The sequence below is a fragment of the Hakea prostrata genome, chromosome 3 (assembly GCF_041222555.1).
Source record: "Hakea prostrata isolate BN-2017 chromosome 3, UWA_Hpros_2, whole genome shotgun sequence".
Classification (NCBI taxonomy): domain Eukaryota; kingdom Viridiplantae; phylum Streptophyta; class Magnoliopsida; order Proteales; family Proteaceae; genus Hakea; species Hakea prostrata.
Window position 1 is genome coordinate 1,887,641 of NC_142602.1, and position 12,680 is coordinate 1,900,320.

At 38.9% G+C, this 12,680-nt stretch overlaps 2 protein-coding genes across 2 annotated transcripts; one reads left to right on the forward strand and one right to left on the reverse strand.

Annotated features, from left to right (window-relative positions):
• Positions 1-4,021: 4,021 nt before the first annotated feature.
• On the forward strand, positions 4,022-7,890 carry LOC149019897 (protein AUXIN SIGNALING F-BOX 2-like). Its single transcript, XM_089147902.1, has 3 exons — positions 4,022-5,426; positions 5,946-6,441; positions 6,554-7,890. Exons 1-3 carry the CDS (start codon positions 4,975-4,977, stop codon positions 7,343-7,345), a joined length of 1,740 nt encoding a protein of 579 aa, XP_089004028.1. The 5' UTR covers positions 4,022-4,974; the 3' UTR covers positions 7,346-7,890.
• Positions 7,891-8,180: 290 nt separating this feature from the next.
• On the reverse strand, positions 8,181-12,435 carry LOC149019898 (proline-rich family protein). Its single transcript, XM_089147903.1, has 3 exons — positions 12,287-12,435; positions 11,789-12,053; positions 8,181-8,448 (listed from the first exon to the last, which is right to left on the reverse strand). The coding sequence occupies exons 1-3, from the start codon at positions 12,327-12,329 to the stop codon at positions 8,400-8,402; spliced, it is 357 nt and encodes a 118-aa protein (XP_089004029.1). The 5' UTR covers positions 12,330-12,435; the 3' UTR covers positions 8,181-8,399.
• Between the last annotated feature and the right edge of the window lie 245 nt (positions 12,436-12,680).

A 12,680-nucleotide genomic window follows, 5' to 3' on the forward strand; every position in this document is an offset into this window, starting at 1 on the left:
CTTACATCATATGCTAAAGCCCTCCTCCATAAGAAATGTCTCACTTTTGGTAAGGTGGGACATCCCCATACCCTCTTCCACACTTCCTCTGGAATCTGAGCCCAAGCATCATCTCTAGAAGTTGAAGGTTGAAGCCGATCTTCCTCATCATGTAAATTCATCAAAAGATGATATGTCGATTTCAATGAGAATACCCCTCTTTTGTCCTCTCCCCATACTATCTTATCTTCTCAAGGGAATAGTGGAATCTACATTCGGAGAATAGCAACAACCACACTAGGTTCAAATATAGTCTCAATTAGGTTCTTATTCCATACCTTACCAACATGCTCAATTAGCTCCTCGACAGTTTTAATATTCCTTCCTATAGCACATTTAGGAACTAGCTTCTTCCTTCAGTCAAGGCTAGTGACCCATCTTGAATCCCAAACACTTATTTTGTCACCTTTCCCAACTCGCCATTGCATCCCTTCCTTCAAGGATACTCCGCCATCCCCAAGAAGGGTTATTACCCAACCTAGTATCTATGAATGAGGTCGATGGGTAATATATAGCTTTCATGACTCTCCCAAAAAGAGAGTGTGGTTTATTGAATAGTCTCCATGCAGCCTTAGGGAGAAGAACTTTGTTATGGAGAGAAGAGTCCCTCAATCCAAAACCCCCATTTTCCATTGAATAGATCAATTTCCTCCAAGAAATATAATGGATGCCTTTCTTTTCTTCCTTTCCACCCCAAAAGACACCAGCAGCTAGACTTTTGTTCTTTGGTGATGGGACTGGGGCAGCTTGAAGTGTTGGGCTGCATAATTTGTGGAGGGGAGTATTGAGACCTTCAACAAAATTTCTTTCCCTACAAATGACAACATTGTTTGGTCCATTGCTGTCTTGTCATTTAAATCATGAAAGATGTCAGTTTTTTTACCTTCAAACATTGCCGAGAGGCCTAGATATTTCGAAGGACCATCACCATAAGGAAATTTAAGGATTCTTGAGAACCATCTCTTCAATTTCAAGGGGGGTATTTGGGCTGAAATATATTGAAGACTTTTTTGGATTAAAGGATTGCCCACTTGCTCTGCAATACATCTTTATAATACTTTTTACATTATGCACTTCCTGGAGCTTCACTTCATAAAAAATCAATTAGTCATCAGCAAATAGAAGATGAATCAGTGTCTTGCTTCTGTTTCTAATTTTCATTCCCCTTATCTGACCACTTGTTTCCCTTCTTTTTAGTAAGGCACTTAACGCTTGAACACATATCACAAACAAGGCCAGAGAGAGAGAGAGAGAGGGGAGCCATTATGATAAATGAGTATTTAATAGACGTCACTGAGGACATTTTGATTTTGACCAACTTAACATCAAATTCCATCTTCAGTAGAACCTTCTTGAGAAAATACCATTCCACCTTGTCATAAGCTCTCCTCATATCCAGTTTTAGAGCCATCACTTTTCTAATGCCTTTCTTTCTCCTCTTGATGTAGTGAAACCTTCAAGGGCTAAGAATAGATTGTCTAAAATTAATGCACAAAGGTGCTTCCTCAATAATATATGGGACGAATCTCTTGATTTTGTTGGCCACTACTTTTGACAGAATCTTACTCACTACCCCACATAGCTTATAGACAGAAATTGGTCAATCTTTTCAGGGTCGGGTTTATTCAAAATAAGGCAAACCAATGTGTTATCAAATTGGGGGGGGGGGGGGGGGAAGAACTTATCAAAAACACATTTGTCTCAAAGGCACATATATCAAATTTAACCAAGTCCCAAAACTTTTGAAAGAAGAGTGGAGGGAAACCATCCTCTTCAGGGGTTTTCAAAGGTGCCATTGCAAACATGGCCTCCTTAATCTCTTCTTCTCCTGGACATGCACACAAAGTAAGGTTATTTTCATGGGACACTGTAGTTTCAATGCAATCAATAACTCCTTGAAGAGCTTTTGCATCAACTCTCTGAGTTGCAAATAATTTAGTATAGTACTCTGCAAATTTCTAATACACCATTCTCCATTTTCCAGCTCTATTTTTAGGATCCTATTTTGTGATCTTCTTTGAAGGGTTGACGCAAGAAAAAATGTCGTGTTTAAGTCCCCCTCTTGGAGCCATTCTAATCGGGATTTTTGCCTCCAAAATTCCTCTTCACAGGCCAACTATTCATCTAACTTCTTTTCAATGCTTCAATGGAGGTTTGGATGTGACCAAAGGTAAACTTATTCCATTGCTATAATCTATCTTGACTGAAAGAGATTTTAGATAAGATGGGTGTAGTACTTGATTGAGCTGAATTCCACCCTGAAATTATTACTGCCTTATGGACTGGATGTCTTAGCCACATGGATTGAAACCTAAATGTCCATTGTCCTCTCAGGGGAAGTAATTATGTATCAACAAGTATAAGGATGTGATTTGAAGAAATCGTTGCTTAGGAGAAAACATGGGTCTCTCGATACTTGATTAGACACCTGCTATTGATGAAGACTCTATCCAGCCTGCTTCTTATATTTTATAGTCCTTTCCTCTTATTACTCAAAGTGAATTTAGGACCTTGGCATCCCAAATCAAGTAAACCGTTGTCCTCTATCACATCTCTAAAGGCCTTAATATTGCTACCCCCTTTACAATTTCCTCCATATTTTCAAACCAAGTCAAAATTGAGTTGAAATCACCATAATAGATCCATTCCTCCTGTCGATGAGCCCCTACCTCACGAAGACTATCCCAAACTTTATGTCGATATGTCTTGACTTGATCTCCATATATACATGTTAAGAAAAAGCTCTCATCCTGCTTCTGTACCAAACAATCCATCATTTGGTTGTTGGCCTTTAGTACTTGACCTTAAAACAGTTCTTCCAAGAAATTAGGACTAGAGAAGATGGGTCTTGTTGATGATAGATAAATCAAATTACCTATTTCGCAGTTGGGATATAATGTGAAGCCATCACTTAATCATAGATAGTCCACAACAATATATACATAACATAAACAACAAATGCATTTTAGGAACTGATTTGAAATCATATGCTTTTGCCTTTTTAATATGATAAATATGTCTTACTTGGTGAGGGTAATTACGTCAATTCATTTGCAGTGTTTGGGTTTGGAAAACTAAGTCTTTAGTGGAGCACAAGTTTTCAATTCAATAGTCAAATAGAGCTATCGTGAAAAACCAAATTGCTTTAAGTTATGAGTCCCCCAGATTCACTATCTGTTAGGATACAAGTCTTTGTTTTCCTCAATTTTTCCTTAACGTGGTAAAGAAGTGTGAAAAAAGCACAAATCTCATTCCTAGTGGATAGTAAATCAAACTCTCGCTTCATTTGGTGTGTGACAAAATTGATGCTTCAATCATTTCTCAACAATAAATCATATTCCACCGAAAATTGAGCAACTGGTTTAACGTACGGTCAACCCACAATGAAGGAAGGAAAATTCTCTACATAATCATATATGCACACAAACATTCGTTCATCTCGCAAGTGGACACTTTTGATTAAGTGTATGATGTATGACAATATTTATTGTCTTTTATGAGTGTAATACCAACAATGTGAATGAACATGTATACTATCTAGCATTTACTACAACAATAACTACATTTGAGGTCATTAAACATATAGCCTAAGTTTCTTATTTTCCATTGAAGTCATGTTACATATCTAAGCAAGCTGTGCGTGTGTTTTATTTCTAACATCTACTGTGATGAAATAATACATTCTGAAAAGCAATACCAAACGCAGCATAAAGGCTTCAAGGAGAGAAAGGAAAAAGAAAAAAAAATCCAAAAGTTGTATGGGCGTAACAGCTTCTACTTATTGTTTTAATTTTTATAAATCAGAAAAGTTTTGCTTTTTATTTTTGTGAGACCAAGAGATAAGGACAAAGTGCGTGCTGCCATCACAGATCATTATTCAATTCCAGAGATTCCACCTGACAAGTCCCAACAAAGCAATCTCCACCGTCGGATCTAAATACAAGAGCATAACCTAACCATGGTTAGTCAATGCAGTGGAATCTTCACCACAGTGTTCGTTGGTTTTTAACACTTTTGAATGTGTTTCGCTGATGCTTGATTCTCCTGCTCGGAAGATCAAGTGCGAATATGTCTGTATGAGAGAAAAGAGGATCTGAGGGGGAGTGAGATGTAGAAGTTACTGTATTACTTGAAGATAGAGAGAGAGATAGAGAGAGCCTTTTGATCTTTTGTTTATTTTTAGATCTCAGAATTTCTGGGGGATAATATTTTTCCCTTTTGAAAATGGAAATTTCCAAGATACAGATCTATGCATTTTATCTCTTGCAGAAACTCTGTAAGGAGTAGTGTTTAGGAAAGCCTAGGTTTGAAATTTTCAAATTTCAGATCCTGTTTTTTGGGAGTTGGTGACTTATTAAATTCAATTGGATCTTTTGCCAAAATGCCCTTCAACTCACCATTTTCACTTCTGCTGGTTATACTTGTTGCTGCAACTTTTCTTTCTTCTCTTCTCAAATAACTGCAATCATCACCTTTTGATTTGCGGGTGATAACTTGGAAAAGGAACATCTTCTTTTCTTTTATTTTTAGTTACTTCTCCATGAAGATTTAGTTTAATCTTCCCTTCTTGGGTGTAGATCTAATATAAGGAGGAGTTTTAAAGAGAATTTTCGTATATGTGTTCTTTTGGTCAAGGATGAGCACTTTTGGGTTTGTAGATCTGGTTTTCGATGTTTGAGGTTTTCAGTCTTTTATTTTAGATCTAGGAGTAGCTCTTGGTAGATTGCATGATTTCTTCTCAAAATCTTAATTTCGGTTGTGTACATAAGCTTGTTTGAGTCGAGTCGACGCTTGGGAGATTTTTCCTTTTTACCAGTTAGGGTTTTTGGGTGACAAAACCCAGTAGTTCTTTCACTAGGTACTTCCTTCCTTTACTTGAGAATCTGTGTCGGTTTTTTCTTTTCTTTTCCAACTCCCATCCCTGTGTATTGAAAGATGACTTATTTTCCGGAAGAGGTTGTAGAGCACATCTTTGATTTCCTTTCGTCACACCGGGATAGAAATGCGGTGTCTCTCGTCTGCAAGTCTTGGTATAGGTTGGAGAGATGGACCAGACAGAGGGTTTTTGTAGGAAATTGTTATGCCATTAGTCCAGGGAGATTAATAGCGAGGTTTCCCAGGGTTACGTCTCTTACTTTGAAAGGAAAGCCACATTTTGCTGACTTCAATCTGGTTCCTCATGATTGGGGTGGTTTTGTGCATCCATGGATCGAGGCCATGGCTAAGAACAATCCAGGGCTTGAGGAAATCAGGCTCAAGAGGATGGTGGTCTCGGATGACAGTCTCGACCTGCTTTCTCGTTCGTTCCCAAACTTCAAGTCTTTGGTTATGGTTAGTTGTGAAGGATTTACTACAGATGGCCTAGCAGCCATAGCTGCCAATTGTAGGTAAGATCTTCTCTTTTGCTTTGACTTTTGTGTTTCAGTAACTAGTGTTGTGCATAAATATGCAACTTTCTTCTCCTATGTTGCTTGTTTTGAGTATTCTATCTGTTGCTTGAATTTTATTTTCCCGCTGACTTCATTAATCTGTTGCTTGATAGTGTTCTTCGAAATGTAATTTACTAATGTTGTTGGACTGATACATGACTTCCTGGTGGTAACGATCATCTCATAATTTTCACCATTCTAAATAGAAGACTCGTTCGCTGGGTTTTGTAAAGATATCTCTAATTGTCACCAACTCATGTTACTTTGAACTCTGTATCGCCTATTGAATGTCTTTTGACTGCTGATTAACAGCAACTCCAAGTCCCTGCTTCGTGTACATTTCTATGTTTATTTTTTAGTTCAGCAGGTATCATAATAAGCTGAAGCTGGAGTAGAGCGGGTTTTTGTGTCTGTCTAATGTATGTATGTTGAAATCAAAGACCAATACCCTAAGATGTTCTCTGTTCAAATTTGTAGGGTTCTTAGGGAACTTGACTTGCAAGAAATTGACGTTGAGGATCGCAGAGGACAGTGGCTGAGCTGTTTTCCTGATAGCTGCACCACACTGGTCTCTTTGAATTTTTCTTGTCTGAAAGGAGAAGTGAATCTTGGTGCTCTGGAGAGACTTGTTGCTAGATCCCCAGAGCTTAAGAATCTGAGGTTAAATCGTACTGTGCCACTTGAAAGTCTCTGCAAAATCCTTTCTCGGGCACCACAATTGGTGGACTTAGGCACGGGGTCCTACATTCATTTGCCTAATTCAGAACACTACAGGAACCTTACTAAGGCTGTTCGCAATTGCAAATCAGTTAGGAGCTTATCTGGATTTTTTGATGTGGCTCTTCACTGCCTCCCTGCAATTTACCCCCTTTGCTCGAACTTGACATCCTTGAACTTGAGCTATTCACCAGGTATTCGGGGTGGCAGACTCATCAACTTGATTCACCATTGCCGGAAGCTTAGACGCCTATGGGTAGGATCTCTTTATCTTTGACACATCATCCTTGATGAAATTTCTTCAATTACTTGCTGTATTCTCACTCTTTGTAGTAATAATATAAGTTTTGACCAATTTCTTTTTGCAGATATTGGATTGTATTGGAGACGCAGGGCTTGGTGTGGTAGCTTCTACATGTAAAGAACTGCAGGAATTGAGGGTATTTCCGTCGGATCCCTACGGTGGGAGAAGTTCAGCTGTAAGTGAAGAAGGTCTGGTGGCCATATCTAAGGGTTGCCCAAAGCTTCATTCTTTGCTATATTTTTGCCACCAGATGACAAATGCAGCCCTTGTTACAGTAGCGAAGAACTGCCCGAATTTCACCCGCTTCAGATTGTGCATCCTTGACCCGAAAAAGCCTGATCATGTTACTTTTCAGCCACTGGATGAAGGATTTGGGGCGATTGTTCAGTCATGTAAGGGCCTCCGACGGTTGTCATTGTCGGGGCTTCTTACTGATCAGGTTTTCCTTTACATAGGAATGTATGCGGAGCGGTTGGAGATGCTTTCAATTGCATTTGCTGGTGAGGGTGACAAGGGAATGTTATATGTGCTGAATGGATGCAAGTACCTCAAGAAGCTGGAGATCCGAGATAGCCCCTTCGGTGATGGTGCACTTCTTCTGGCGGACATAGGGAAGTATGAGACAATGCGATCCCTTTGGATGTCGTCCTGCGATGTTACCGTAAGAGGGTGCAAGGCTCTGGCGGAGAAGATGCCCAGACTCAATGTGGAGATTATAAATGAAAAGAAGGATCAGCAGCAGCAGCATCAGATGGAAGAGAACATCAACCTCAACGAAAAGGTTGAGAAGATGTACGTATATAGGACTTTGGAGGGACCAAGGAAGGATGCACCGGATTTTGTGTGGACATTATAAATAATGTTGTTCTTTTATTTCTCTATTTAGTATCTAGCATTGATTGGCATCTGGTACTTTCTTTGTCAAGGTTTCTTCTTCTACCTTATTTAAGTTGACATATCAATTCTTGTGTATGTGTTTGTATATAATAGTGAATTTGAGGCATGATTTGTGTGCGTCAGCTTTTGAGGTACTAGTTTTAATGTTCTTTCGTGCCACCACCCCGTTATCTCCGCTACTTTGCATCATTTTACCCATTATTTGAACACAGAGATTCCTGGCTGTGGCTATGAAAAAGCAATACATACCACCACCATGGTTTTTGAGGTCTGTTTTCATATTACGAGAATCATCAACTTTTTGGTTTTGGCCTTTTGGGCGTGCAAATTTCCTCTCAGTGTAACGAAGAAGGTCTGGTCTTTGCTGCAGATAACCAAAAAACTGGTTGTCCTTCACACTTGTAGGGAGAGAAGAAGAGGTTCCATTCCATGCCCATAGTAAAGGATCCCAAATGTTTGCCCGTGACTAGAACATCAATACAGCATTTTAGTGTATTTCCTCGTTTTTGGATGAATAAAATTCATCAATCAATCGTGGGAGAAAAAGAAGATGGGAGAGGAAAAAATACAAGAGCGAACCAGGGCTTTGAATTTGAAGGATAGAAGAAGACAAAGGTTCAGCACCAAGCCTGCTCAGTAGTTCTAACTTCTAACCTGATTCCTGAATCGGTGGTAAAGCATGTTAAAACTTAAAAGACAAAAGAAAGAAAAGAGGCCAGATGGCTGGCATTAGAATATTGTGAATTTTATGGGTCAGAAAACCCTCATGGATGTAACCAACAAAGCCACTTCCGTTATAAGAACGAATGAGATATTAAACAAAACAAAAAAGACATGTAAGAATAGGCACCTGTTTTTATGATAAATTTCATGCAACATAAGCCCAAAACGTTCAATAAGGTGGGGACTAATACTGAGTTTCAAGGAAAATATCAAACACAATGGATTTTGAATATTGTCGGCGCATGTTCTATATCCCATATATATATCAGAGCTGATGCCTGAAAGATGGCTTAGAAACAGCACTCCTCCATCACACAACAGCAACATAGAGCGGCCAAACTGGAACAAGAAAATAAATGAATCAGTTAAAACCAGAGATTCAAATGATATCCGCATTACTAAAGTACACCAGCACTCACTTCGAAGACTTGGCTAATCTGACCAATGTGGTTTAAAGTTTGGCAGCAGAAAATAAATCACCAAGTAAGTTCCAAAACTGTTTCAGAACTTCAGAGTGAAAGACAGCTGAATATTCAGCCATTAAGGTTCAAATTTGAATTAACATAGAAAATAATAGACACTGAACTAAATATACCAAAATGTAGATCCATCAAAAAAGTGGAACATGAAATTTTTAGTGCCTGACTTGTACGTAAATACAGCCACAAATACCACATATTAACATGCATTTTGTTTCTCAAGAACAAAAGAGTGAGATAAAGAAAAGAGTATCCATATTTTACTAAAAAGAAAGATAAAGAAAAGGCTGTGGGAGTGGGAGTGGAATTAAAACTGACACACAGAAGAAACTGATCCAGAACTCTATGACAAAAGGGGCAAAACTAAGTGGCAAAAGAGTGTAAAACTCTCTGGGTGAAGGTTCTTTCTGCTCTCTATTAAAGATGCCAATGCCCAACAGGACCTCAGCAGCAGCTGCAAAAAACCATTGGTATTACAAATGAAGAAGCTTATAACAAGCATTTGATGATTTGATTCACAGATCAATAGGCCCAGTTATTGATGTCCTGCCCACCGCCTTAGATGTCACTCTGGGGATGAGGTTCCAGACTTCCAGACCAAGGGGACGGAATTATATGCAGGGATAAGCACAACATCATATGTATGGGAGGGAGGGTGGATGTACTGGATGTTTAACATCCCAAGCCAGCAGGAGGCTGGTAGGAGAGAAAAGCAGGCCTCAGAAACCAACATTAGATTAGTATCCCAAAATGTCAAAATTTATCTGTGTGAAAAATATAATGTTTCCAAACTAGATGACAATTCTAATTAAATATGTCCCACCAAAAAAATTCAGACAAGAGCAGCAGCAACTAAGCCTTATCCCAACTAATTGGAATCTTACTGGACCCTTGTCCAACTATCAGCTTTATTCAATTCATACTTGATACGAGGCCCAAGCTACGCATGTCTTTCCACCCTTCTTGTACAGCCATTTTAGGCTTGCTCCTACTCTTTAGTTCCTTCAATCTGAATTTAATAACCTCCCTGTACTGCCGCCACCTCAAATGACTTCCTCCATTGAACATGGCCACTTTCTAGCTCATCATCAATGTATAAAACTTCTAATAGTCACAAACAGGATCTGGGATCAGGGGAACATAAAACACATCTAGTATGCCAAACACTGAAGCAAAACTGATATTTAAAGATAACAGAGTAGGAGAAAGTCAAGTTTTAGGCAGCACTTCAGAGATTAGGAATTTGATACAGATTTAGTGGTATGCGTCCAAAATAGGATGGAAGACAATAGAAGAGGATTCCAAGTAATCAGCAGGGTAAAGTGCTCAAGAATTCAGAAAACTAGCCAGAAGCCATAACATTGGTCCCAAGACTAGCTGTGATGGTGGAGGGGAGAACAGCAGATAAGAGGCCCAAAAGGGCTGAAACTTAAATAGAGTGGTCTTCTCACCAGGAGTGAAACTCCATGAAAAGATGGGATTAGTTTGATGTCAAGATTGGAGGGAGGAATAAGGGGGTATAATTATAGAGTAGGATCAAAACTAGAAATCTACGGGTTCGAAGCATCTGAGCTTACTTAGGAGGGATCAAGTGAAGAGAGGAGCCTTCTAAAAGCCTTAGAACAATGGTTTGGCGAAGAACACAACCTCAAATCAGCTTCCAAAGGAAGGAGTTGACTGGATCGAACAGCAAAGGCTTCCACTATTCAAACACTAAGGAAAATCAATAAGGCAAGCATGCTAAGATCAGCAAAGAATTGAAGCAAAAATCATAGAGCTCATCAGATCCCTTGGGTTGTTTTATATAATAATATAAAAGAATATCAGGGTCTAAAATTAGAATGTTTCAAAAATGATAAATTTCCAATTAATACCCTTTGTGACCAACCAATTCCTAAACTGATGTTGGCAAAAGTGTCAGAAGAAAAAACCAATTACAGTAGGCCAAATCTCAGAAGGGCAGCAAAAGCAATATCAAGGGAAACAGCAAGGTTGAGAGGGTGCACAAATACGTCTCTCACACTTCGGATATGGAAGTATCCTTCATAGCCAATTGTGTATTTCCAATCATGCTCATAAACCCTGTGGATTGAAGTCTAATAAAACAGAATCTCAAGGACTGAGTTTAGATTTTTATAAGCGGTTGCTTTCATTCTAAAGGAGAAGAACTGTGTTACAATAGGACAAGATAACTTGGCCAATTATTTTCAGAATACACACAAAAAGGTTAAAAAGGCAGTGTAGTTGGATCCTTTGTAACTTGATTAGATAATTTTAATTATCTGAAAAGGTTCTTGGAAGGTCCAGTTGCATTTGATGAAACAATCCCCACAATTAAAAGAATAATTTTATGATTGCAAGAATTGATTTTAGGCCAGCAAGATGGCAATGCAAGAATACAAAAAGCAGGTAATTAAAAGGAAGTAGGAAAGAGTTAAAAGAACAAAAAAGGCATTAAGGTTGTTACACATAATTTAAATGCAGTGACTACGGTCTATTATAATTAAAAAAAGCAATAGGCAAAGCAGTGTTTACTTTGACTATTAGACTGATCACTAGTTCAAAATGAGCATTATCCTGATATTCCAACACAACAACCATGATATATAAAAATAGGAAAAAAAAAGTTTCAGGTTGATCGCATTGCGAGTTATCTATCAAGTTGATTTAGGATCTCACGTCATAGGTGAATTTTCTGTAGGAGCAAAAATGACTAGCTATCGTTCCCATGTTTCTCAATACTAATTCCTAATGGAAGATTTCATTTGGTACTTGTGGCGGGCAGGTTCATTAAAATAGGCACACCAATTTTCAACCTTGAGAACATAAGGTGGAATTACAGTGAGTAAATGACAGCTATAATTGGAAAACATGTCCATTACTACTACTTGAATTATGTTTAAATTCATTAAAAGGAAGAAAAAGAAAAAGAAGATAAACCCACTCCTCAGGACATAGCAATTATGGAAACAGTTCATATATTTAAGTGAGAGTTCATATCAATTTTAACGGCGAAAAGAAGGAAAACTTTTTTCATTGGGGGCTGTGGTATTTTTTTTTTTTTTTTTGGGTGGTTCCATCCTAGTGAATCAATTTTCTGCATTTTGAATTTCTGAGGAATCAGTTCTAAAGCTGAAACTGCAAAATGGGTGGAAGGGGGGGGGGGGGGTTGGGGGTGTGGGAGGAAGAAATTGACATACCAGCCTTGAAGGAAAGAAGTACAGCCAGAGTGATCGTCGTATTGGTATTGCTGATAGGGAGGGTACTGCTGTTGTGACGGAGGTGGTGGAGGAGGAGGGTACCCTCCATTGAAGTAACCTTGATAGCCCGGAGGAGGCGGTGGCGGATATGGAGACGGTGGTGGTGGCGGTGGATAACCAGGATAGCCAGGAGGCGGCGGTGGAGGGTATCCTTGATAGGTTGGATGCTGACACTGCTGCGGTGGTGGATAAGCGGACGAGTACCCTGAAATGAAACCACAATCAAAATTCAAATTCCTCAAAATTCGAAATTCAAAATTCAAATAAAGCAGCCATGGATTCCATCTCACGACTTCAACCCAGAAGATCGATGAATTTCCTTGGTCGTCGTTTCAATTTTTTCAAAGTAACAAATGAAAAAGCGCATAACCGATTCTGAACCCCGGGAGAAAAATGAGGAAAAGAAGAAACCAAAATTAATGTTTAGAAATTGAATACCTGGAGGCGGATATGATTCTTGAGGAACCCTTTCGTAACTCATGCTTGGTTTTGGTTTTGGTTTTGGTTTTCCGATAGAGACTTGACTTGCAGGAGAAGTCTTACCTCCCCCCTCGCAGAGGAGATCTCTGTATCTATATGTAATTACGTTTTTATTCATTCTCAACTCATTTCCAGTTGGTCCAGGCTGTTTAATGTCAATTCTTATGGGCCTGGGCCTCGATAATTGGGCTCATGGACCAGGGAGGTATACTTCGTGGAGTAGTGGAGCCCGATCCAAGCAAACTCAGGGATTAGATTACCGTCTGGATCCAACCAACGGCAAAGAACAGGGTTAATTTGGTAAGTAAACTAAACTATTATTTACGTTAAAATACTTTCAAATTTACAAAAC